This window comes from Lonchura striata, chromosome 1, assembly GCF_050655825.1.
Source record: "Lonchura striata isolate lonStrDom1 chromosome 1, ASM5065582v1, whole genome shotgun sequence".
Taxonomy (NCBI): Eukaryota; Metazoa; Chordata; class Aves; order Passeriformes; family Estrildidae; genus Lonchura; species Lonchura striata.
This window is the reverse complement of record NC_140703.1, coordinates 65121404-65148858: the sequence shown is the minus strand read 5'-3', so window position 1 is coordinate 65148858 and position 27455 is coordinate 65121404. Positions and strand designations below refer to the sequence as shown.

Below are 27455 nucleotides of genomic sequence, written 5' to 3'. Positions count from 1 at the left end.
GAAGTTCTCTCCCTCAAACCCACTTCTTCTTGTGCAGAAAAAGGGCTTTCTAGCAGATTACCCATACCTATAATTACACCTGAGATGCCAGATGGTCACCTGCTGATGAGAAGGTGACCTAGCAGGTAACTACCTAACAAATAGATGACACTCTGCAAAGTGACACAAGACATAAACCTGCCAACAGCTGAGGTGGTACAGTGGCAGTTTGCAAAGAGCTCTGTCAGCTGCACTGATGGGGAAGGGGGGAAAACTGAATGAAGAATGAACCAAGTACTTAACACTCTCTACTGATTTCTGAATAAATATTTTTTTCCCTCTAAAATAAAAGACTTAGCAAAAGAAATTCATTGGTGGTTTTTTTTTGGTTTATTTTTTTTCCCCCCACCTCCTGTACAGTCACCGTTGTGTGGGGTCCTTTGCTTCCCCCTGCTGTCACCCTGAAACGGCACAGGGTGGGCTGTGGCTCCAGCCAGCCGTGGGAGTGGGGAAACTGATGAGGATGGGCTCCGCCGGCAAGCGCTCCCGCATCCCACAGCTCCCACGGTGAGAGCCCGGAGGAACAAAAGGCAGCGAGCCCCCGCTCCGTGCCTCAGCGCCCACGGGCAGAGCCGCAGGGAGCCGAGCAGAGCTCCGGGGTCCCAGAGAGAGCTCTCCCAGCTGGAGAATCCACCCAGGGCTGGATTTTGCCGTTCTCTGCCCCATCTCCCACGCGTGCAGCTGAAGGGATTTGGCACTCACAGCGCTCTCAGGTAAGAGGGGTTTGCTGGGAACTGGACAACGTGCTGGCATAACAGCCAGCGTGGGGCTTTGTGGTTTGTTAGGAAACCGGATTTGGAAGAGGACTTTGCCCTGAATATTTCAGAAAAATAAAAAGAAATTGTTCCCTCTAGCAGTACTTAGACAAGAGCCCTTGCTCCGGAGGGGTTTGCTGGCCCATGTACACCTCCCGTGTCCCAGCAGGGATCCCTGGCAGTCTGAAGCCATCAAGCGGGAACTGGGATCTTAGGAAGCCCCACCAATTCTGCCTGCTGTGTCCACCAGTGCAGAGTGCGACACCTGCATCTGGGAGAGAGAAGAGCTCAATTTGAAAAGTCTGAACACCATAGTACAAAAGTGGACATGGCTCTTGTTTGGACTGACACACGGCGGGACCAGCCTGAAGTTGTCTTTTGGCTTTCCTGTAGGTCAGGCACACACCAGTCAGTCAGTCAGTGCTATCAGTCAGTGTTGACTCCTATTACCTAAACATTTAGGATGAGAATAACGACCAGAAAAATCGTTTAAAGCTAAAACTAGCTGAAATAACAAAGGAAACAGGCTGGAGGGTCTGTGCTACACACACTTATCACTGTGCTTGTAAGGGGCAAGGAACTGAGTTACAACAGGAGGCAGTAATGTGACACACAGCATGTGTTCCAGGGGGACAAACCTGGCTGCTGACCACCAGCACTGAGGGCACTCAGTGAGGAGTATGGGACAGCCTGGAAGAGCACAGGGGTGCTGTGACTCTAGTGTGGCTCAGCTGCAACCTGCCACCCTAAAAAGCAGCTGTATGGAGAGGCTCCAGCCTCCTGCAAGGAGTTCAGAGATTTGTTCCTGGTGCTTGCTGGCCCTTCTGGCCCAAGGGCAGGTCCCTTTCCACTGGGGAAGCAAACTCAGAGAAGGACTGATGGGAGGAGGTCCGGAAGTTGCCTTTGGTCTTTATCTCTTTTTTTTTTTTTTTTTTCCTGGCTGAGTTTTATGTTTTTCATATGACTTTTCCAACTCAATATCAAACTGGGAGCAGGTACAGTGGGGCAGGATACCTTCCTGCCCTTGTAAGGCGCCAGTCTTTGTACTGTGCCAATTTCAGTTTCTTGTGAGTTTCAGCGAAAATTTCCCTGTTTCGGCTGTGAAACAAAACCATTCTGCATCTGCCTGGCTGCTGAATTGCACATTTAGCACCCTCACGCATTGGCACAAAAGAAAATAATTAATCCTTAACACCCACAGCAGCTTCTGCAGAATCATCAAAGGTGTGGGGGAAAGGGGCAACACCTCTTTATCTGGCAAATAGAATGAATTCTCTGAGGGATTTGTCAGTCCTGGAGAAGTCCACGCCAACATCTGAGGAAGAACTGAAACCACTACCTGGTAGTTTTGTGTGTTGTGTTCTTGTGTGAACACGCTTTGTGCACAGCCATCGTGAAATTGCTTTCTCTATCTCACCTGTCAGAACCGCACACGCAGAGCTCTGAATCACGGTCACTTCTGGGCTCTGTCACTAGGTGGTGACATGCTTCCAGATACCGATCCTCCAGTTTTCCTTTAGTGTAAAAGAGCAGTAAATAAAGACAAAACGTCCGTTTTACCCTCTGCTTATGGAAATACAGCATTCCCAGCCGCAATAAATTCTGCTTAAGATAACTGGATATTTTACTGATTTTAATATGGCATCGGATTGATTGGATTCATATGTTATATTAATCACATATTAATATATAATTCCTTCTATAAAAGTAATTTTAGTCAAAACATTTACATAAAGACTAATATTCCCAATCTATGCATGATTTAGAACACCTTTGTCAGCAGCCATTGCCAGATGCAAAATGAATGCTTGTTTGTGCATCTTCTAGAAAGAAACCTGCACTGAAAGGTTTAAAGTTAATATATCATTTGGCTGGGAAAAGTACCAGTTTCCCTTCTTCCTTTCTGTTTTCCCTGAGCATGCAACAGTGCTTATTTTTTCCCTTGAAATGTTCATCAATAGTTGCAGCCCATAGGAAACAGTATTTGCTCTGATGAAGAAGGTTTTGGTGGCTGGTATGAGACACATGCACTCACCAGAGGTTAGGCACTCATATATAATTTCCATTCAGTACTGATGGAGATATCCTCTGGGATATAAAGATTAGGGCTAGGAAAGGAGAGCTAAATTCCTTGAGACATCTATTGAGATCAGGCACACAAGAAACCTGGATGTATATGTAGGTGGCTGGCTGCTGCCTGCAAGGATTACTGATCTGGTGGGATGTCTGTGAAAGCCTCTGCCTCTGAAAGTCCCTGGCTCTTGCTCGGTCATTCACCCACAGGTAAAACCACACCTGCCTCTATTAACTGTCAGGAAACAGAATCTGCAATGCCATTGTGCAAGGAGCAAACCCCATCCCCTTCCCCATGGCAGCAGAGGGTCCTGTCTGGGCTTGGATACAGTCTCCTCTGCTCAGCCACGACTAGTAGGGCTTGGACAGACTTTGGAGAGGGGTATGGCCATAGATCAGGTGGTTGAATAAGTCTGTCTTTATCTTCAATACGTGCCTGGGACCCCATGGTCCCTAGTAGGCTCTGGGCCAAGCTGGACACAGCATTGCACAAGAAAACCCTATGGTGGATCTCATGTCAACTTAGAACACGGTGAGGCTAAGCTTAAAATACTGCTCTCTAACCACTAAAAAATCTAGAGGCTATTTGGAGGTAGGTTCAGGAATGCAGCTTCCCTTATCCTGGCCTCCTCCACACACACCTTCCTCTGCCATAGAGCTACTGGTGGTTGCAGACTTGTGGTGACCCTGGCCAGAAGGTGAGGCTTGGAGCCTGTGTGTGTGTGTGTCTGTGTGTGTGTGTGTCTGTGTGTGTGTGAGTGCGTGAGTGTATGTGTGTGTGTGTGTGTGTGTGTGTGTGTGTGTGTGTGTGTGTGTGTGTGTGTGAGAGAGAGAGCTTTCCACACTCCCACTGATGTGGAATGCTACTTAACTGTCTGGTGCTGTCTGAAGCCTGACCTTGGATGCCTGTCTGCTTGCTCATCCCTCAACCCACCTTGTAAAAATTCTTTACAAGGAGCTACTTTCTAATACAGCTACCTTTCTGTCAAAGGCATGTTGTTCTGGGCTCCCTGTGGTTTGCAGTTTTTATTCCATATTCTTCTTCAGAATCCTCCTTGACCTTAAAACTCTTTTCATCTTCTCTCTACCTTTTTTTCTTTAATTCGTTTTTGCTTGCTACTTAATTCTTGCTGAGGTTTGTGTAGCAAACCTCACCTGTTTCCCTGGGTTTTCTCCTAACATTTAAATACTCTTTGTTCTGCCTGAAAACAAATCAAAGTAAAAATAGAACCTCTCACAGTTTTCAGGAAGATGACATTAATACTTCTCCCCCAGCCTCCCCATGCCCCAGGGCTCGAGCATCATCACCAGCAGGCAAGCATGGAGCTGCTGGAAGGCATTCCTGCCTCTGGGTGTGCCCTGCTGCTGGCTGGGTTTGTGCATGCTTGGGGTTTTTGCGGGTAGTGAAAGCCTGCCAGCATGTGCGAGTACTCTGAGGCAAGTTACTTAGTAAGGTAAAGACACTTCTGATAGCCATATGGATTTCTCTGTCTCCACAGGCACCCCAAAAGGCTCACCACGATGACTGCTGGCCTGGAGAAAGCCTGCCACCGCTGCATATCTAAAATTGCCAGCAATGGTAAGGCAGTTCTGGTAGCCATTGCCCCATGTATTTAAGCAGCCCTGTTGCTAAGCAAGTATATAAAGGAATCACGATGGTACTAAGTCCCACCTGAATCTTCCATTGAAGTTTCCTTTCCTTTCCTTGGGAACTGATGGAGTGGGCAATAGTAACTCTACCCTAACAGCAGCTGCCTGTTGCAGTATTTGAAGTATAGCAACCAGCACAAAATTTCAAACAAACACCACCATGTGCCTAAATATGGACAGCAACAGACAGTCTAAGCAAAATAATGTGTTTGCCTCCTCTCTGAAGTGTTGCCTTACACATGCAGTGCATGCAGAAGCATCCACAGGGAAAATCACCTTGTGAAGAGCAGCACAGCCAGCCTGAGAACAAATTCTCCTAGGAGCAATTCCCACCAAGCAAAACTTCTGCCAGCCTGTGTGATGGCACAGGGATGCAAGTCTGGGGATGGAATATGGTCAGGAATATCCTCCCTTTCACCTAGTGAGATCTGGGACAGGTTATTCTTCCCTCTGCTTGCCTGCTCCCTGGCACAAGGGCCACTGCAGGTGGGGGGATTCCCCATAAGCAGCCCATTGCTGTGGGCTGGAAGCATCAGTTGTCTGGACAGAGTTCTTTTGCATGACAGCCTGGGCTTGCTCAGGTTTTAAAGCAACTGGTTCTCCCCACCCAGGGTGGAGGACTCAGAGGGCTGTAACAAGCTGACAGCTGGTTGAACAGGCTGGTTCTTGCTCTCTGAGGAGCAATGCAGCAGAAAGTTGACCTGGGCTGAGGCTGTGCAAGATGCACAGAGGCACAGGAGAAATACACTTCAGAGGTGGGGTGTTGTAAGATCAGGGAAGCAATGTCCTCAGCAGGAGGTTAAAATCCATGGGTATTAAAGCAGTTTACTCCTGCTAACTGTATTGCCTTTTCTCTCTGAGTTGCAATGGAAACTTGCAAACACGAATGTGACATTTTGCTTTCACTTCTTGGCAGTAGCAATTTCTAATTCCACTCAAATACAAGAAGCAGCAAACCCCTTGACCACTCCTCATAACTGATACTTCACCCACACTATTGCTGCATTTGCCAGTCTAGGGTGTTACCTTGGAGTCTTCTATATTCCTGATCTTTGCTTTGCCTGAAAAGCTCTCAAAACTCAGAATGAACTTTTATTAATTATTAAATCCCTCAACTCCTTGCTGTCTTACAACCTGGCAGAGAAAATCAGGCCAAAGGGACAGAAAGCTCAATCCAGGTCTCCCTGCAGAAACCTGACACAGGTAAGGAAGGAGAGGATATTTTCTGGTTTACTTCTTCATGCTCGTCACTTCCCCAGGGGAAAGGAGGGCTGGGGAGGGATGCAAAACAAGGGGTGCAGAGCATGTACCCTCATTACACCCTGACAAGTGCCTGTGAGTGGAATTGGGGCCCAGCTGGTCCCTGTGGGATCCCTCACATCCTGCAGAAAATACATGCAGGGAGGATCTGGACTCATTGATGAATATCATAATTTAAAAGGTCAAAAGTAGTGTTTTCTCTGATTTTTGTTCCTAGTGTCTACAAGCAAAATGTTACAATTCCCTGTTATAAATTACCACTGGAACTTCAATGATGAGAGAGTAAATAATTAATCCTTTAGAATTTTTTTTTAAAGATTTGGATTAGTTCTGATCTCACCTATGCTCTTCTACACCAGAAGCACCCTCTTGGGTAGCTGAAAAGTTACCCATGAGTGAGGAACTCAGAAATACCATTCCAGGAAAGTATCTTCACGTTCTTATCATGCTTAAGTTCAAAATAAGCTCTGCTTTAGTTATGGATCAGCTAATGCATCCAAAATTGATTTTATGTTCATTAAAATGAAAGACCTCATGAAATGCAGTAATGCTTAATTTCACTTTTCCTCATCATCTTGTATTTATTTTTCAAAGAGCTTTTCAGCAAAATCCACAGCTGTACCTTTGGTCTCCTGGTATTTAAATAACTCTCAAGACCCAACCCACCTGTGGAGCATCTTTTCATTCTTGGTGTAGCAATTTAAATTTAGTCTTCAATTTATTGACCAAAATAAAAAAGCCTAATTCACTCCCCTAGGTCTACTGCAAATGCAAACTGAATGGCTCTATATGTAATGCCTAAATATTGTTATAAAATTACTTCTGGAAATTATTCACAAGGGGCCAAATCCAGAATTTAGACAATGGTGTAACTGTAGTTGAGTATCCAGAGGCATAATATAAAATTCAGGCTAGACACTCTGTAATATTGCTCAACCCTCAAAGCACCTACACCTAGGACATAAAGTTTAGGTGATGTTATGCTGATATCTGGGTACCAAAGTTCTACATCACAGTAATTCAACCCTGACGAAGCAAAGGGTAATGGAACACAGTAAACAGCTGGTGACCCTGAACTGGGATTTGGTCTGTTTCCTCACATTTCCCCTGCCTCAAATGGTGGCTTTGCACTGGAACTAGAGGCCCCCATGGGAATGGCTGTTCCTTACCCTGAATCTTCCAGTTTCTGAGTACCCACTTTGGTCAAGAGATTAAATCACGCCAGGGATGGGATTCCTGCCATTCATCCCCAGAGATTATTCCAGCAATTGATGGAATCCTTGCTATGGCATTTAGCCTCATGAACAGAGCAGTCTTTGGTTTTGCTCAAGGATATCTCATGTTTCTACTCTTTGTATCACTCACAGGTCTGGTTTTGAGTGCTCAAGCCTTGCTGCTATTTTCTTATTTGGTGGTGGCCGGCCAAGCTGAACAGATTTAATTCCTTTCCTTCATGTCAGTTCATTCAAGTATTTTCTGCATATCCCATCTGAAATAGTGACATTTTCCTATGGCTTGAAAGCACAAAAAGTCAGAAATCACAGCTACCAAAATCCTGGGCAGACTCATCCCTGGTGTGTAAAACGTATGATCTTACTGGGGCTGATTCCTCAGAAAGATCCATTGAGACTTTCTCTGCCACCACAACACCTCCACAGGCTGGATTCTCTCTTTGCTCCAAATGCCTATCAGTACTGCAGGGGATGCCTGCAGATGCCGTGAAGGAATAAAACATGGATGAAAATACCATGGATGAAAATACCTGCTCCCCATCTGCACTCCAGCCTATTACACCACCCATGCTGCAGTGCAGCACACTGTGACACTGCTTGCTAAGCTCCTGCATCACCATCTGCATCTGCCTCAGGGCATCAGCAGGCATGGGGCCCTGCCAACTGAATTTGACCCAAATTTCCTAACACCCAGACTGCTGAGAGTCAGGCCCCTTCAGAGCAGCATTCCCACAGGGTATTGTCCAAAGGGCATACTGTGAATTTTCACAGAGAGTTTTGCTCCTCAGCTTGCTCATGCAGATAAATCCTGGGGTAACTTTAGACTGTTTGGAAACTGGTAGTATCTTGTTAAAAAAAAAAAAAAAATCATTTTTTATCCAGAACCTGACAGACTACAGAACAAATAGCACCTAAGAGTGATGGTAATAAACCAAACACTTCATTTATTACTGTATTTATTATCAGAGAGCTTGCCACTTTACTGAGCAGCTTGCACTACAGCTGTATTAGCACACTACTGAGGAGAGTAGGTAGATTGAGATTGATATTCATAAATCACTTCTGAAAATCCTGCAAAGACTCTTATCTGAAAAGAAACTTTTCTCTCTGTTCAAAGTAAATAGGGACAGCCTGAGGTGATCTGAAATTTGGAAAACTTGTGGCAGCAAAATAAATTCTGAGGAGCCCATGGGTGAATTGGTGTCCCCTACACTACTGGCTCCAGATCCCAAGCAAATGCCAGAGGGCAACAGGCTGCGTGTCCTGAAGCCAGGCACAACAAGGGAGTAGCAGAGGACTGGGAGGACAGCTGCAGTGCAGGGGCATGGCTGTGGAAGATGCAAAGGCTCGGGCATCAGACAGGAGAGAGACCATGACATACAGCCAAAATGTCAACAGTGATCTCAAGTGTGCTTACTTCTGTGGGGAAATCCTGGCAAGAGGAATTCAGCCAAACAGCAGATTTATATCAGCTGAATGTACTCCTGGGAAGGAGATCCAAAAGCTGCACCTGCTGATCTAATTTTTGTGACCACAGATTTCAAGGTGTGTGCAAGATACTCAGCCACCTGTTCTCTTCTTCTCTTGTGACCCCAGACATGAGCTCTTCCCTCCATCAATTTTCCAGCATGCTAGGATCCCACAGCAGGACATCACCAGTGCCCCAGCAGGTGCTGCCATGCTGGTACAGAGCAATGAGTTCTCCTGCCTGATGCCAGGCACCATCTTCATGGAACAGATACCCTTTTGAGGCATGCCTGGAAGCACTTCCCTAGTTGTGTTTGTGTTCTTAGAGACTACCAGCCCTTTTTTGCTGCTTATTCAGGAATGGGGCCAGGGGCTTCTCTGAGCAGCCTGTGAGGCGATATCACTGCCATAAAAACCCCACAAGTCCCACATGTGGACCTGCCTGCACAGCAGCGTCCTCTCTGCTGAGCCGTGCTACCCTGCGGCAAGTACCATTTTCTGAAGCAATTTGTCTTCGGACCAGAACGGGGCAGCACAGCCCAGACAAACCCAGGCAGAGAATGCGTGTGTCCCAGCTGAGCAGCGTATCTGTGAAACCTCCACACATTTAGGGAAAATCGGTCTTTAGCGCTGCTAGCGACACTGAGAGTGGCTGCAGAGCCTTGCCAGTTGTGTAGGCAATTGTTGAAGAGCCTCACTTTGTTGAACATGGATCTGGAAGCCTTCCCAGATTATGCATCTGCCCCTCCAATTCGAGACCTAAGAGGCTGTAGCTGAATGGGAAGATAATGAGTAAATACATTCCCAGCGACTGCTTTGGGAGCGGAATTAATGAAGCATTATCTTTTTCTCTTGAGCTCTGAGTGGTCTCTACCTCCCACTTCTCCCCTCCAAAAGCGGGCTGTTGGGCAGATGTCAGACACAAGCAAACACGGACACCTGTCTGCCAGATGTGCAGCCTCACATGCACACGAGCCCCCTGAGCTTTTTTTCAGAGTTTACTGCAGCGTCCCTCCCCGGGGTCAGGCGGAATAGGCGCTGCACAATTAACAAATGACACGATGCCTCCTCCTTCTCCTCCCGGGCTCCCGAGCACTCCCGTGCAGCACGGGCAGGGACAGGGGGCAGCTAAGAAACCACTGGCAGAGGGGTGATGTCGCTGCGAGGGCTGCGCTGCAATGACAGCACATGTGGCCACAACCAGGCAGTCGGTGCCTGCAGACCTGAGCGGCACCCCTTGGGGCACCAGATAAATGAGTTGCCCAGCCTGTGGGCACTGTTTGCCCACAAATGGTTTTGGAAGCTCGACTCATTTACAATAACATCGCTTCTTAATATGAAAGAATAGTCTAGATAACAGCAAGAGGAGCTAGCACAAAATGTGACATGCGGTGAAAAGGGAGGCTCTAGGCTGAGTTGTTCTAATAAGAGGCTGTCAGTGGTTGAAAGAGATTAGTCAAGTGTAGGACACTATTCAAGCAGAGGAAGAATTTTCCGTATTATGCAGCACTCAAGAGATAGGAGTCTGAGCAAAAATGAGAGAGAGAGGGAGAGAGAGAGAGAGGTGGGGGGGGGGGCGGCGGGGGCTGGGGAGACTGGCCGACAGGGAAAGGAGGAGGGGTAGCACAAAGGAACAGAAGTACTTTCTTCAGCTCAAAATACCCTCAGTCTCTCCCAGTTCATAGGGATAACAAACATGCTACTTCTGAGAAAGATGTCTCTCAAGAGCTTAAGTGTAAGATCCTGGTTCTCTGTGGAGAAAACATGAGCAGTGTGTGGGGGATGGTGTGTTCCCATGAAAAGTGTCTGTGACTCAGAAAGCCTGGTGGATCTGCTCTGAATTTTGATGCTGCTCCTATGTCCTCTCTGTTTCTCCTTCTGTAAAACAGAGGCAGTGATGCTGCCCTTTTTTCTCTAAGGCAGCCTGAGGGTGGTATTTTGGCAGTGCTGCAGAATTTTCCAGAGCGGCACTGTCTGCAGGGTGCTGGCAGTGTCCCTGCTCCTGCATGGCCAGGGGACACCATACACTGTGCAGAGGTTGCAGCTCTCTGGCATGGGGAACTGCAGGACACAGTTTACCTGGGGAAAGGGTTGGTCCCCAGCCAACTCCAAATACTTGCTCCAAAATGGTTTTTTTGCAAGCCTCCAAGGAGATGTCCTACTCCTTTTCTTATCCATGCTCTTCTCATCCCCTCTTCAATCTCTGCCCACCTGCATTGTGGCACCCTTAGGCACCTGCTTGCAGCCTGAGTAATTTCTGGAAGGGCTCCGAAGGGACACTTGCCACAGAATGTCCTCATTATATTTTACTCTAATTTGGCAGGGCAGCGTTTCACTTTAATGTTGCCAAGTGTTCATGATTAGGCACAGAGGTGACAGCTCTTGTGAGATGGGGTGTCCTAGATGCTCATGTCCCTCACCCACTGTGAAGGTCAGCATTTATCCTCTGCAGCACCTGGCTGTGCGGGGGAAACATCAGGGCTCAGATACACCAGCAACCTCTAGGGGGTAAGTAAGCCCCCCAGGTCCACTCACCTGCAGGGAGAGTCGATGTGCACCCCTAAGAGCATCCTTCCACACAGCATAAGCTGATCTATCCCAGTGACAAATCCCACTTCTTGCAATAGGGCTGCTGCCTTTGTGCTCATGAGCTAAGCTGGGTCAGGAAGTTAGACCAGCCAGAAACTATCCACATCTGTGATAATGACAGTTTATTTAGCTATCAGTGAAAACTTAGTGGAATGGCTTTAAAGCTGCTATTTCCTTAGCAAACAGATATGGCTCATCAGTTGCCATGGATTAGCTGATGCAAAATTACTTGTTACTGCACAGTCGGCTGGCACTGCCTCTGAAAAGGGTGCAGGACAAGGCAGCAGTGGATGACTCCTTGCCCTTGGATTAAGACAAGCTGCAAGTAGTAGCTGCAAAAGCAGTTTGTGTCTCTCACTGCATCCTGGAAGTGATAAAATGTGCTGGTCCCATCAGCGCAAATGCTGCACCACGCAGGGGATATTCCCACTCCATCAAGTGCACTGCATTTCTTCCTACACAATTGTGTGGATACAGGGCATCTGTAAAGAACTGGATGGAAATGCTGGCCTCTAAACCTGAACTAGCCCATATAACACTGTCTTTTTTTTCTCCTTCACAGCATGCTTTATATTTGGGCTCCTCGCTTTCCTTGCCTTACCACTGTCCATGACTTTTATAGGTAAGTTGACTACTAAAGTAAATTGTAAATAGAAACTTCCTGGTACTCTGTGGCAGTTTAACATATCTGGTGGAAGAAAGGAACTGGAAAAATCAGGGTTTCCAACTGTTAGACCCCTATCTTGGTACTTCAGCTTCAGACAGAATCTCAGCCCACACTCCATATCAGGGAGGAAGAAGTACTTGAATTTTGCCCCTTTTTATCTTAAAAACCTCTCCAGTGTGTTTTACCTCAAAACCCAGCTTTGTCTGTGGGAGGAAGCTCAGAATCTGACACAAGAGAAGATTTAATTACTTAGGATCCCTCTGTATTAACTACACTGCAAAAAATCATAGAAGCATAGTGCTGGAAGGGAAAAAGAGATGCTGTAGGCTGCTATTGCTCCACCTTTTTGAAAGTCAGACCTGTTTTTTGGCTGATCTGTCTCTGTATAACCCCTCGAAGGCTGGATTTGTGAGTAGCATTTCAAGATCACATATTTAAGAAAGGAAAATCCTTTGAGCTGCGCAATTTTATACCTTTTTAAACTACATAAGGCCCCCTTTTCCTTAAGCATCACCCTTCCCTTACCATTAACATAGATCTTTATTTTTTCTATAACACTCCCTTTATAAGACTCCCTTTGGGCCTTTCACATCCTTCATATGGGTTGTGAACCCCACTTGAGGAACACCAGTGGAGACACCAATCCACCTCTGCTTTCAGATGGGCTTGTGTGCTCACAGCATTCCTGACAGATGTCTAACTTGTCCTTCCTCAAGGAAATTCCATGGCTTCCCAGGGAGTCTATATCAACATTTTATTGCTCTCAAAGACAAAATATTTTTCCCCATATCCAACCTAAATCTTCCCTATGGCAAATTAAACAGATTACATCCTGTCCTGCCCACTGTGGTCACAAAAACATATTGGTCATTGTCCTGCTCAAGAGATCCTTTCTAATGTATAAAGGCTGCAATTATAACCCTGCTCCATCTTCTCTTTTGTTTTCCTAGAGGTCTTAAAAACCTAATTCTTTCATCCTGACCTCACAGGTCACTGTTTCTGTAGCTTTTTTTTTTTTTTCTCATTTTTGCCTCCCTCCTTTGTCCTCTGGCCAATGTAAGTATTTTTCCTTATTAATAAAAGAATGATGTAACACAGGTCTCCAGCTGACACCTGAGGAATGAGCAGTGCAGAGTAATTAGCTCCTCTGTTTAACATGCAGGATTTCTGTAAACACACCTCAAAATGAAACATGGTCTCTCTGCACCAACCCATTTCCTCCAAAGGAACTCTAGATGCAGATGCTGAGGGCAAGGTGCATCCCATCTAGACTCGGGCTTTTGTGCATCCACAGCCAGGCTGAGCACTTCGTGTTGTTCTTGCAGGCTGTTAAGGGAAATAGACATTCCTGACAGTGAAATTCCTATACCCTCTCTTAGGTGTCTGCCATGAGATGAGGTGACCTTTAAGGCAGTTGGGACACCAGACTCATTGGCATGGATAGTTATCCAAACCCACATAATAAGTGTTCAGCTAAAGGTTGGTGCTATTCCATAACCTGGGGCTTTCAAAGTACCACTCATGACTATGGTGGGATTCCGATTAGGATGTCCTAATTAGGAACCAGGGAGTTCTAACGAGGGATTAGGAAGCAATTAGGAAGTAGGGAAATGGACTGAACTGTTACATCTCAACACTTCTGCTCTTATATTTACCCATGACTTAAGATTGCTATTTATCCCTTAAGAAGATTCTAGCTTTAGCTTTTCCCCAGGCTGAATATGCCTGAAATGTGAAATAGGGATGGGAAGGTATAATACAAAATGTGGCACAGTTTCCATGCTTACTGATATCCTGCCTTCCGGAAATTAATCCAGGTCTGGAATCTGATCACTTATAAGTATAATTTCTCAGAAATATTTCACAGTATCTTTAAGCTCCAAGAAGTGGAAAGTCTACAGTAAGATATTAGCCTGGAGCTCTGGGTATCTCCTACATCAGATACAGACCCCCTTTCTTCCCCACAACTTACTGAAATTAAGAGATAATGTCACTGTAATGAAGTGTTGTCAGAGGATACTGGTTTCCTGCAGCTCCATATCAGTAAAGGTATTTTTAGGAAAATGAAATGTCAAGGAAAATGCAGATATTTATTTTCCAAGCAAAACCCTGTGATTTTCTGATAATATTCTGTTGCCATGATCTCAGAAAAAACTTGCTGATGTGCCTTCAGTCATTTTGGCTCTTGCTTCCTACAGAGGAAAACTGTGAGATAAAATACTTGTTAAAACTCAGAGAGGAATAACAGGCAGCCTGGTAATATTACATGCTAACATTATACACTCTTAAAATTTGATAGTGCTGTAAATCACAGATACATGAAAAGGACTCAGCATATTTTCCAACCTGTAGACTTGTGACATCATTTAAGCCATAGATTGTTTAGCAGCTTTTTCACTTTTACTGGCAGAGAAGATCCCTTTTGTCACTAAACACTCCAAAGATATAAAGATTTATTTATTTTTTTTTTAGTTTCCGGGACAATGAAGGATTACTTTCAATAACCCATTCTTGTATGTTGTCCAGAGTACCTTTATATACAGAATTCACCAAGGGTAGTTAAATCACATTTGAAAGCTGATGACATAGTTTTTTTAATAAGCAGTCTAAATTGCGCCCTGTTCAAATTTAACCCAGTACTACTCCTCACACTCATAACACCAAAAAATTCCTCAAATCTCAAATGCTCCCAAGAATTGTCTGAAGCCTATTCTCAGATTCGTGGCTTTATGTGGGAACTGGTCATGTGCTTTAGCAGTTGTTGTTTAACACAATCTTTCCTTGCATTCCAGTCCTTCAGCCACTACTCTGATTTGCTGATATGCTTTCTGATAAAATGGTGCCCAAAACCAATTACTTCTAGATAACTTCTCTGCAGCACCTAGATCCAAGTGTAAGGCCCACAGTAAGGGCTTGAGTGAGGTCTGTGTTAAGTGATGACAGCTGCAGGCATCCAGGAGGAACACCTGAAAGTGACCCGGCATGTTGAGGTCTCTGCCTCCCATTAGGAATAAAGTTGTGTAGTGGGCACCAAACAGCGGATCAGCCTTGCTATACAGCAGTCCTCCTTTCCTATGGGTGTACTTCAGCCATTTTCAGCTGAGAAGAGTAAAGCACCTAAAAAGAGGCCACTGCTGTATTGATTTTCATTGATCCTGACCCTTCATCTCATGGATAATCATGAGTCACAAGTACAGTTGATATGTAGCAATTCTTTATGGGCCATGGCAGAACACTGCCCCAAATGATGCCCTTAGAGAAGGTCATGTCCTGGTTGCTCACAAGTGTTCTTCCCACTTGCTGGACCCTGTGGTCCTACTGTAGTGTTGTTCTGTGGTAGCCAAGAGGTAAAATGTACAAGTATTTCTGCTTTCCCAAGCCACCCATCTCTTTTTTTTCCCCTCTTTGGATGCTGTTCAGGCTGTGTCTGATCTTTCAAAGGTCTTTGGTTCATTCATTTAGACTCCTGTGCTGATCTGTGTTGTGGTCAGGCTCAATTGCTTTTCACTCTGAACCACAAATTGCTCTGGTTTGCAGGGATCACTGCAGTAGAGGCAGACCTTTGATCTCTCATAGTCCATATATCCCATCTCTAGCAGTCAAAGGAGAACATATGTGCTGCTTATGGGAAAGAAGAGCTAGCACTGATGCTTTCCAACTAGTTTTGGTATTCCCAGATAAACCAAACATGTCATGTGAGAATTGATTGGCACATTCACTGATTTCACTGTAACAAATACCAGTGCCCATCTGTCAACTGTAGGTCCACATTTCTTATTCACACCCTGGGGTGTATTTTTAAAGTTATTACTGTATTACCTGCTTTGACCTACTCTTTTGCTGTCACATCTCTCTGCAGTATTCTCCCAAAACCTACAGAGCGCTGCTGTCTGTCACTCAAATACTTCCCAAGACTGACTGATGTCATGTTATATATATTAAAGGATTCCATAATAGATTTATCTGGGAAAGAGAATCAGAGCTGCACAAGAAAAAAAAAGAAAGGCATTTTTTCTCAATTTTTTTTCCCCTCAAATTGAAATCTCATTTAACACATTGGAAATAGAAATTGCCTAGGTTCCTAAACTGAAATATATTCCCAGAGATCCCTGGCCAGCTGCTTTTGTGGCAGGCTATTAGATGGTCAAGAACACTGGAAACCTTGGCAGCAGCTTTCTGATGAACATGATGTAATTTGTGTCGATTTCCCTGCTGCCCACCTCTGTAAAGCTGGGAGTCTGAGCAGGTCTCAGTGTCACACAATGGCAAAATGGACAAAAAATTATAGCTTTGTAATAAGAATGAAAGGGGAGAGAGTCCAAATATCCATCTAAGTGCAGCCTTTTTCATTTATACAAAGGTTGGTAATAAATACTTAGTATAGTCCATTGGACTCCACAGCCCTTATACAGAGGGGATCACAAACCTGCAGACCACAAAACATTGTCCCGTGTCCTGTGACTAAAGTCAGACCTGTAACAAGAAACCACAATCCAGAGCACCTGCATTACGCCATGCAAAGAGTACAGGAGATGTTCAGGACAGCAGGGGGGTTCTGGACCAGCAATAGCATTGGCTTTGGTGGTCAAATTGACAAGATAAAGAGGATTACAGCTATGGAAAGAAAAAACAAAACAAAACCCACCCCCCCGCCAAAAAAAAAAAACCCAAAAAACCAAAAAAACAACAACAAAACCCAAAACCCACCATATGAAAACCCACTGGTACTTATCTCATAATTCCTCTTACTCTGTGTAGTTCTGAAAATGGAGGCAAGTCATTCTTCCTGAGAGATGTTTAGCACTAAGACTAGCACACTCCTTTTGCAAATAGGTAACCCAAATTATTCAGAGAAAAGTCAGAATATCTCCTTGCAAACCATTTATACAGCAAGAAGAAAACAGAAAATCCTTTCTACCTGGTGCAACTGATCAGTCAAAGCCTTGAAACATGGGATCAATACCAATAAAATTACAGGGTAATGAACTGTTTAAAACTTCTGAAGATGCCATTGGGTACGAGACTTGGGCAGGGGATTCATCCCAGCTAACTTATAGGTATCTACAGCTGGCTGTCTGGATTTCTTGTATAGCCATGGAGAGACAGAAGTGCTTTCAGAAACCAATTTACCCGACCCATTTCAAATGCCTATCTTAGGAAAAATGAATTGAATTTTACAAGTGCCTATTTCTCCCTATTGACTACAGAGTGTAGAAAACTAGTTCACATATGGATGCCTGCATTGCAGACATCTATATTTGGACAGATGAGTTTCACTGCCACAGACCTGTATCACAAGCTTCAGTCTCTAATGCCAGCAACATCCTCACACAGCAATACACTCTCTTCCCTAAAACCTACCCAGCTTTCTCTTTCTTGCAGTAGATTTGAGGGTTGCCAGGGTCCTCAGCTCCATAACAACCAATTCTTTTATCCTCCAGCAACCCTTACAGCTTAGAAACTTGAGTTTCTACAGCTCCCTCTCAGCTGCCTGGAAAGCTAAAACGGTTCCAGGTGCTCCCACGGGTATTGGCTCCCAAGCTTCCAGGAATCTGACTGAGGAACATGCCACACTCTTAGGAACTAATCAGCAGGAAAATCCTGGGGGAAGCTTATCAGAACTCCTTCTTTTCATGGTTTTGATTTTCAGTGCATTTTCTACCGCTGATGAAAATTTCCTGCCTAGCTCAATCAATGGTTCATTTAACAAAGAGCTGTGGCTGAACTAATGACCTCTATATGTGGCTACAATTAGTATTGCCAGAAAATAGTAATGTTGGTTTTGCCTTTGCTCTCTCTCTTCCTTCTCCTGCCTTTCACTTGTTCATGGCCCTCACTCCTGTAGTGGGAGGTGCAGCCCCCTTTTAATTCAGCCCCCATTTCAACAGACACAGGATACAAGTTTTGGCTTTAAGCACTACACTTCACTTACAGCATCTATAGTTTTCACTGTACAGCTTGTTACAATATCTGTCACTTGAGATAACAAACATCCATTTTTGCCCTTCAGGAATGAAGTTTTTGGAAGACTGCCCAGTTCAGCCACTGATTCCCTTATATCTGTTGGTGGGTGGCGTGATTGGCAGCTTAAAGGTAATGTGCTTTTGTGTGTGAAAAATATTTTGTGTGACTCGACTTTGACTTGCTAGTTAAGACATGATGATAGCTCCACACAGCTACACGCACCTAGTACTGGAGAGCTATGGGACTGGACTGTGCTTGTTTCAGCACCAAATCACCTATCAGTCAAGTAAGCTGCTAATGAGCTCAGCATTTTCCCACACATTGTGGTGTGACTTTCCTCCTGCATCACAGCATCTGTGCTACCATCCCTACTGAGGGAAATGACTACTTAACATGGATATCTGTGGTAAATGGGGTCCTTTTTCCACAAGCAATCTTTCTCCATTATTTTCATACAGACAGGACAAGAAGTTAAGTGACTCTCCTTGCTTTGGGAATACCATGAAACCACTTGTGTTTGTACATAGTCCTGCACAAGTTCAATTTACTCCCACTCTGACCTGGCCAGAAGTAAATGACTGCAGCAGAACCACTTCCTTCCAAAGTAAATATATCCCTGCAACACAGCAGGGCTTATTAATCTAGATGCACTATTTTCTAACCACAACTACCTGTCTTCTAGAGGACTGTGCTCACTTACATTTTTGCTGAGCCACAGTCTGGCAGTTTGACAAGTAGAGACACCTTCATACCTGTGATAAACCCTGGTCACTATAAAGCTATATAACTCTGCATTGACCCTAAAGGAGCCACCCTGTTCTGACAGTCCCTTTGCAGATGGTGTTAACTGGCTTTTAGGGAGGATGAAGAGCCTTACCATGACATTTCTAGCCTGTTTTCTTTGCCAGGACTGAAAGAAAGGGGAAAGAATCCTCCCCTGCAGGTTTCTGCATTCACTGCACTCTTTCAGAGTGGAAACCCAGCAAAACCACAGTACATCACTGGGATATGAATCATGCCCTCCAAGGACCTTTGGCAGTAAATATGAAAATGGAAAAAAAAAATTAAGTGCTTAATCTTATTAGGAATTTGCTATGTTGTGAATTCTACTGGTTAATGCTTAGTCATTCAATCACACCTTTTCTATGTAATCAAAGGCTCATTTACTAATAGTTTAGAAAAGATTAGAGCAGAACTGAAAGGAAATCTTTCATTAAAAATGTTGACTTGTTTTTAGCTATTTCTGGTTTAAAAGTCAGTTTTTCTCAGTACAGCTAAGGTGGCAAACGGATCAGTTAATATTCATACTGACATCAAATAATGGTTTGAATTTTACTTCAGTTGACAGCAGGACTGCTTATTTTGCAGTTTGGCAATGCATTTGGTCAGAACTTGATTAGCTTCAATCATGTGTTATCTCAGCACTTGTTCTGCAGCCACATTCAAGCCTCTCGCCTGTCTGAACTCTGCCCCTGTTCTGTTCATTGGACTGCACTGACTTCATCCAGCAGTGCCCTTGCTTGAGCTCTGAAAGTCAAAAGGTCAGAGAATGGGTGCAGGATGAAGTCTGAATGGATGATGTCCTGTGGTGGACATCATCTAATGGCAAGTCATTCTAGCCCAGATCTGTGTAGACTGTGGGCTCCTCATCTATTTCTTTACCACCTCCAGTCTTTTAAAAAGCACTGGTAACTGTTCACCAAGGCAACTGAACCATTCTAGAGCACCCAGAGAGGCCTGTTGAATTCATGCTATGCTGCTCCACAAATGTATGTTCAGCAGCTAGTAACAATGTGAGCAACTGCCAGCAATTTCTTCAATCACGCTTGGCAAGGCAATATCCATAAGAATTAAATGCACTTTCTGTGAACTACTTAGATGCAGTTGAGATTCATAAATCTACCTGGGTGGTTTCTCTGACTGCCTCACACCCAATACTCATCTGCCATTTAACCCCATTCTCACTGCTAAACTTGATAGAACCTGAGTGCTGAGCTGAAAGCTAAATGGACTGAGGTAGGCTTCAGGTCCAGCCACAGGCACCCTCATGCAGAAACCGCAGAGCCAGGCCAGGCAGCTTTATCCCTCCTGTGCCTCATGAATCTGTGTAAAATAAATGTTCATATAAGAAGATGATAGTTTGAGCAAGCTTGTTGCTTTGAGTGCTCAGCTGGATGTGAGACATCAATGGAAACACCATTTTTTTGCCCATGTTGGTGCTGGGACTTTAAATTGTGTTTCTCAAAAACTGGAACCAACATCTGGGCTGGAAAACCAGTTGGTTTTGTGAACAAATATTTACTCATTTATATATTTCCAAACAGTTTTCCAGGGAGGAGTATGAATAAGAGAAAAGTCTGGATTCTCTTGCTAAGCTTTTCCTCTTGAAAATGGGGCACATAGAATAAAATCTGAACCAGGAAAAATACATACCTAAACAGGTTTTCCTTGGCCAGTGTTCTGGAGAAATAAGAATGCAAAATGAGGGGTGGTCTTCTCTTTCATTTCAAGCAGAAAAATTAGCACAGATTATAACTCTGTGAAAGAGAACATGACTGAGAACCCCAGTGAATCTACCTATGTTCTTTGTATTCCCAAGACTAAACAAGAAATCCAGTCAACACTTATGAGTCCTACTGCATTTCCCTGTATACCAGACCTTCCTAACCACTTGGCATCATGGTATTCCACAAATTTCTCTGCTAGTTTCTACTGAAGGCAGAAATGGGGCAATCTGGGAAAATGGCACTTAATTGAAGAAAATTTGACAACAGTACATTGCAAATATCTAAAGCAATTTCTTTGAGGTTTAAGTTACAGTCTATATGCTTCATAATTTGATATAAGCTGATTCAAATTTATAATCATGGAAAAATAGAGTCAGAAGAGAAAAATCTACCCATTACAAGGCAGGAACTACACTAAAGTCATTTAGCAGTTACTCTAATCTGTTCTTAAAAGTCTCCAGCATGGGAGCTGCTGCCATTTCCCTACACAATCTGTTCTCATGCCTTTCCATTAGGAATTTTTTTCCAATGTATGACCCCCACTGGTGAATAATCTACAAGGAAAAACTGCATTATTGTCCAGCAGTACCTGCCTTGTTTGTGGCTCCTTAGCTTTCTCTTACACTGTTTTACCACACCTAATTTAATTTGACCCAAAGACTGGCAGTGGCCAGAAGGTGTTCAGACTCTCTGCAGCCACTTTACTTATTCCTTTTTCTCCCCCAATGCCTCCAGGTGACTCTCCTGCTGTACGACTCAACCAGGATGAGGCAGCTGCTTTCCAAGTCTGTTGTGATTGATGATGATGATGACGATGAGTATCCCTGGAGGCAGAATGCTCACAAGTACTATGTTCATCTAACCCTCAGCCTTTTCCTCTTTCTCTGGTTCATTCTTGGGAACTACTGGGTTTTTTCTGTGTATTTGCCAAATTTCATCCCACCTTTTCATCAGCCTCAGGATTATTGTGACAAAACCCTGTACATTTTTGCTGTTGGTGTTCTCATTATTAGCCATACTGTTCTGTTTCTCCTTATCTTTTGTAGCTGTTGCATATACTGTGTTTCCAGGCAAAGATTCTCTTCTGAGGAAGACTAAATGCTACATAAATAAATCTCCAGATTTTTGGAAAAGTGTGTACAACAAAGAACAGGCAATAATTCACCTTGTGTACATCTTTGTTGTATGATATATATATATATATGTGTGTGATAGTAGTCAACTTCAAGGGGAAATTAAAAAATACAGTGCCATCTGGAAATAGCTATGCTGGAATACGGCATAGTCTATGCAAAAACGCTGCTGCAGGTGTCAGGGTGTACTCCTGCTAACTTTTACATCCTATTTTTTAACTCTGGATGTTTTATCAGGAGCGAGCTCTTGCAGATGGCAATCTCCTCTAAAACCAGGTCCCCATTATGTTGTACATAGCACAGTACATCTTTGCCTATAAAAGTAGTCATGTTGTTCTCTTTACTGGGATCTGAACATCTCCCCATAGTCTTGATGAGGTTTGTTATTGTCCCTGCATTATAGATGAGGGAGCTGGGACAATGGGTTTTATTCAGGCCACTTTGCAGAGCACATGGACTCTGGGAACTCTGAGAGTAACCGAGATGCTCACTAGAGAGCTACTCAGGCTAATGTCAGACTGGCCAGTAAGAAGCTGTGATAGCAATAAAAGCATGTATAAAAGGCAGCCTGAATATGGTCCTCAGTTCTCTTCTGAACGTGGACTAGGAAGCATCCATATCTAACTTTGGGGTTAAACTAGACAATATGAATGCATTTGTATATATCCAATACATCCAGTGAACCAAGGGAACTGAGCTACTGAGTGTCAGATCGGTGCTTCAAGCAGGGCTCAGCATTCCCCAGTCAGGGAATACACTTTTTCTGTAACAGTAATTTGTCAGTACCACACTAACACAAAGATAACTGTCAAACCATTATGATCAAGTTCATAGAAAAACTGATGATGTTACCTATAAACCACAACAATAAGATATGGGTGGGGATGTGAGAATCTCAGGCAGATGTGTTCTCTACAGCAGTTCTCTGGTAGTGGTGTGAATATACATTTGATTTGTTCACCTTGGTGCTGTACATATGGAAATCTGCACTTAATGGACAGATGTAATGCAAACAGCTTTTCAGTCAGCAGCATCTTTAAAAGCACCAGCATGCAGAGAGACAATTTTTTTTGTAACATGTATAGAAACAACCCCAGAAGTGGTCCTGGTAGATTGTTTTTTCATGTGTTGATGAATGCCATGTAAAAGTACTCTTTCTGCTTTTGCTCTTATACACTTATGTTAATGTGGTCAAAATGGAGGGGCTCGCCTCTAGATGAGCTTGAGGGTGGCCCAAGGAACAGGAAAAAGATGTGAGTTTTTGTGTATTTTGTCTGTTAAAACCCACACAGCTGAAACATGTGTTTTAGAGAAACCCAAACGGGTTATAAAATGCCTGTGAAGGGGTGAGATATGCAAAAGAGCTCAACAATATGCCGCAGCTGAACAGGATTTTCTCAACCATCCTTCCTGGGACTAAGCCTGAAAGCAGTGTAACATCTGTGGGAACCACCTGTCTTCAAACACGAACATTTATCTCACCGGCTATTGTATAGATAAGTAAGCCTGCATTTGGTTTACAAGGATTTTAACTCAGGCCCCAGATTTAAGAACTGTTTATTTCCAGAGAACTAATCTTAGAAAGAAGGTAGGATAAAGATGAAATAATCTGACATGAGGGGAGCATCAGTGTAGCATTCCCCTGCTCTGCAGCATACCTTCAGGAGAGGTCACAGCCAGGCTGCTCCGTTCAGAAATTGATGGAATAGGTAATAGTTATATTTTATAATTACTAATACTGTTGGCTGACTTAGGCCAGGCACAGTTTTATGAATGGAAATGGGACCAATGGAAATCTTTCCCTTTATTTATGGGCCTCAGACTGGACCTGGGAAAAATCACTGGCTCTGTTTCCCAAAGAGCTGCTCCACTACACACTCTCCACTGCCCCTCACTTTTGTGAAACGTAACTGCTCCCAATGGTGAAATGCTAGAATTCCTCTTTCCCACCACAAACACTACAATGGTTCACCACTTTGGCTTCAGGATTTTAGGGTTCAGTTCTCAACTGATCTATGGGATTTTTTACCTTCAGTGGAGAGCATCTTTCATTTGTTAAGAACTCAAAATGTTTAAGAAATTGCCTATCAGAAGGCATAACTCCATCCATCACTCAAATGCAACAAAGCGGATGTTTATCATTACACAGGAACTTTACCCAGAAACCTGGAACAGGCATAAAACCAGAAAATTATACTCAGTTGATAATGCAAAAGAAATTTAAAAAGAAAGTAGCTCCACCCACAGGGCTCCAATACAAACTTCCCTGTTCTTGGAAAATACTGCTAGAATCACTCTTACTCACTAGGAATTAAGGGCTAATACTCCAGACCCAAGTCTGAATTGATTCTAGTGACCTCACAGTGAGTGATGATGTCCTCCTATTGGAGGAAATAAGAGATTTTAGTTCAGCCCAGAGGAGAAGAGATGAAAGGTGACATTGTCTTCTGTTTAATGTGTTTTTATGAACATGGTTACAGCAGTTCAGCAGATGTGCAATGATTTGCCAAACTTCAGCCACACAACAGTAAACCTGAGGCCCATGCCTCATTCATGGAGGCTAAGACTGACTGATTATCTACAGTTTGACATGGAGAATTAATTCTTCAGATATGAGAACCCAGTGCATCCATTGACATCTTGGGAAAGTGCTGCTAAGTCACTGTGCTTGTGTTCAATACCTGGTTGGTACAAACACAAAATTATAGAGGTGGTATTAATGAGGCAGAAGACATTTGTGAAATATGTTGAAGTTATACAAAGTAAACAAAACACTTTGCTACAGCCAAGAGAGAAAAATTCTGCATTAATAGTATTTATCTTTACCTTGTATACATCAGTATGCTATGGCACATACAAGTGAGAACATCAACATCTCCAAAACTGTTAGAGCCATCAATTCCATGCCCAAAGGGATCTAAGCATGCCTTCTGCACTTTCAGCAGACTGGAATCTTGCAGGACTAGAGCAGGGATATCTAGTTTGGGCATATAATTAGATACACATGAGTCACAGTGACTCTTCTGACCCAGTTGCATAGTTTCTCTCAAATTGCCTCAGTAGCACTCAAATCTAAATGAAAATAGTTTAATTGAAGACACTTCATCTCACTTAGGGGCAAGCTATGAACATGTGCATGGGCCACAGCACCTTAACTTGCAAGCAGCAGCATTTTGAACTGCCACAAAATTATGGTGTCCCAGACAAATGCTCAGTCCCTACAGAAGTAGGTGTGGAGGTGTGGCTCCTTGGCAAACAACTGTCACTACAGCCCAAATATCAAGCAGCTGAAAATACAGTCTACACCTCAAAACGTTTAATTTTAATTTTGCCACTAGACTAAAATTACAAATTGAAAATGTTAATTTTCTTCCCAGAGTTATATAAATGTCTACTGAAAAAACTTTAAAAAATACACCTTTAAGCTAATTATTATGCACTCAATGTTGACTAAAATGCAGGAAACTAGCTCTGTTTCAGCTATATTAGCTCCCCTTCTTGAGAAGGAAAGGTCTGTTTCCAGTATTTAAAGGAAAAAAATATATATTACTTCAACAGATAGGACAGCCAGCTCACTGCTTGTTATACTACAGAAATCTAATAATACGAAGACCCAAATGCACACACTGACTCTACACACATACATAAAAGTGCACTGTCAGGAGCCATGCAATAAGTTACACTTATTACAGTTTATTGCCCAGGGTATATTTGTCCTCCCACTACTCCACCTTCTTTAGCAATAGGCGTAAGATTCCAAAGCTCTAGAGAGTAGCTTTCTACAGCTATTTTAGAAGCAGCAGACAGACAAGCAATCCTTCACTCCAAGTGTTGAACACAGACAGCTTCTACTTGCTGGCCCAAAGAAGAGAGAAAAGAAGAGCATCAGACACATCACAGACCTCATTTTCTCAGTACTGGAAACCAGAACTGTGTGTTACAACTGTGCCGTAAGAGAAGATGATCTCTCTCACAGAGCACTTGCTCTGAGCTTTATGAGGTCCCAAGACATCAGGCTTTAAAACTACAAGGTAACTGTGCAGAAGAAAAATAATCTAGAATAGCTTCTGTTTCTTTATGACAAAAGCTGTCTCAAATGTTCCAGATCCTGAAATAGGAACAGTTGCTGTAAAGGATTCTAAATGCTACAAAGATGGAACTGATGATAACTCATATAGATTGTACAACATTTTAAACTAGACCAGTTTTTGTAAGTTATCTTGAATATTTTCTCAGATAATTAATATTCTCCACATTCTAGCTGATACGGACTTTGCATCACAAGGAGAACAAGGAGGACCCTTGAATGTTGTACGTATAATACAGAAAGGATTGTTACATCAGAACTGCAATTTGAAACTGTTGCTTGTTGGCATAGGTTTCTTCAGGTTCCTGTTCACTGCTGGAGTAGATGAAAGTCCCACAGGTATCAGCCATAGGAAGAAACAGAAAATGCTTTAGAAGGTATAGTACTTCAGAGAAAAAAAAAAAAGGCTGGCAAGTGCCATCTGATATTGCATAGTACAAGGAAACTGCTGAAAAGAACAATGTCATATTGCAAGATTTCTAAACAAATGGTATGAAATTCTGAGAAATCATGTATATGTGGTTCTAACACTGAATTTCTACCAAATGTCTCATTTGAATTAAAATTAGTGTAAGTGCATAAGTCTATGTGACTGCAGTCTAAAAATTAAGGTACTTCGTATTTACCAGTCATGATAATTTTAATCAAGCCTGCTGCAATTTCACTGAGATGAGTACTTATATCAGAGACAGATTTCGCCCACAGATTTGAATCTCAGCCATACTGACTCTTCTGTATGATTAGTAATACTCAAGCAAAGGAATAATCCATGATTCCCTTCCCCGTGCAGCAGCTCAAATGTGAGAAATTCAAACTAGGCCTGCCATCACCATACAAGAAAGCTTTCTTTTTACAAGGTCCTCTTGATGCCCAGGTGAGTTAGGTACCTGCATGTGGAAGGGAACCTACAAAAAAGATGGAGAGGGACTTTTTACAAGAGCATGTAGTGACAGGTCAATGAGGAATGGCTTCAAACTGAAACAGAGTAGGTTCAGGTTAGACAATAGGGAAAAATTCTTTAGTATAAGAGTAGTGAGGCACTGGAACAGGTTGCCCAGAGAAGTTGTGGGTGCCCCATCACTGGGAATACTTAAAGACAAGTTGCATGGATAATTAAATAACCTGAACACATTGAAATGTGTTCCTGCCCACACCAGGGGGGTTTGAACTACACAATCTTTAATGTCCCTTTCAATTATATCTGATGGATTTGAGTCTCAGTCATTTTGGGGAAAAAAATAGCTTTTCAGTGTTATATGAAATGAGTACACAGGATGCAGACGAGAAAAAAAACCCCACTCTTCACTCTTATTCACAAGCTGCTGTAGACAACTTTTTATTATCACTGTTTACTTTTGTATTGCTATTCTACTTCGGCATGGATTTAACAACAGTAGTTTATTTTTGAAATGTGTCAGAAACAAAGAGTTGCTTCAGTGTTATTTGTGAACTTGTTTTTTATTTTTAAACTTGTCCAACTTGTCCAGGTGAAATAAGACTTTAGGTAAACAGGTCTGGTGCTTATTTGCATGGGAAGGTTTGGCTCCACAGCTTTGCATGGATACATTTCACATATCTCTGCAGGTTTTGTTACAACAGCACAGGGAATGCTTGAAGACACAAAACTTCAGACTATGCCTTTGGCATTTGAAGGAAACAGCAACCATGTAAGCAGGTGTGTGTTTTCCCCTGTTTGTAGATACCTCTTTGAGGATATATTCTACTAGGTAACATCTGCAATTTGGTAACAACTGGGCTGGAATAAAATGCTAGTAAGCAGTAAGATTTACAGAAGACTAAAAAAGAATAGGAAGACTCACCCGACTCAATAAGCCTGTAAGCATTCCTGTCCAACAGCTGGTATTGAGAAGAGTAAGATCCAGTAGAAGAGCAGTAAGAAGGAAAACAGCTGAAGAAAATATTAGTATAGATAACCACATTGCTGCCACAGCCTAGCAACAAACATGTATACATTCAAGCATGTTGTTTACTGTAAGAACATAAAGAATTTTTCAGTCATGGAAATCACAAA

The 27455-nt window shown here is 43.2% G+C and overlaps 1 protein-coding gene and 1 long non-coding RNA gene across 2 annotated transcripts; both read left to right on the top strand.

The window, feature by feature from the left end:
• The first annotated feature begins 452 nt into the window (after nt 1-452).
• TMEM272 (transmembrane protein 272) lies at nt 453-26865 on the top strand. Its single transcript, XM_031504671.3, has 5 exons — nt 453-752; nt 4367-4446; nt 11628-11687; nt 17743-17825; nt 20939-26865. Exons 2-5 carry the CDS (start codon nt 4389-4391, stop codon nt 21299-21301), a joined length of 564 nt encoding a protein of 187 aa, XP_031360531.1. The 5' UTR covers nt 453-752; nt 4367-4388; the 3' UTR covers nt 21302-26865.
• LOC116183594 (uncharacterized) lies at nt 4456-9332 on the top strand. Its single transcript, XR_014954925.1, has 2 exons — nt 4456-5720; nt 7145-9332. It is a non-coding gene; the product is annotated as an uncharacterized LOC116183594 (long non-coding RNA).
• Nucleotides 26866-27455: the final 590 nt, after the last annotated feature.

What these genes read in the sequence shown, in the direction of transcription:
- TMEM272 (XM_031504671.3), top strand. Translation starts at nt 4,389, where the DNA reads ATGACTGCTGGCCTGGAGAAAGCCTGCCACCGCTGCATATCTAAAATT. An exon ending in ATCTAAAATTGCCAGCAATG is followed by an intron (nt 4,447 to 11,627) that starts GTAAGGCAGTTC and finishes TCTCCTTCACAG; the next exon opens with CATGCTTTATATTTGGGCTC. An exon ending in GCGTGATTGGCAGCTTAAAG is followed by an intron (nt 17,826 to 20,938) that starts GTAATGTGCTTT and finishes CAATGCCTCCAG; the next exon opens with GTGACTCTCCTGCTGTACGA.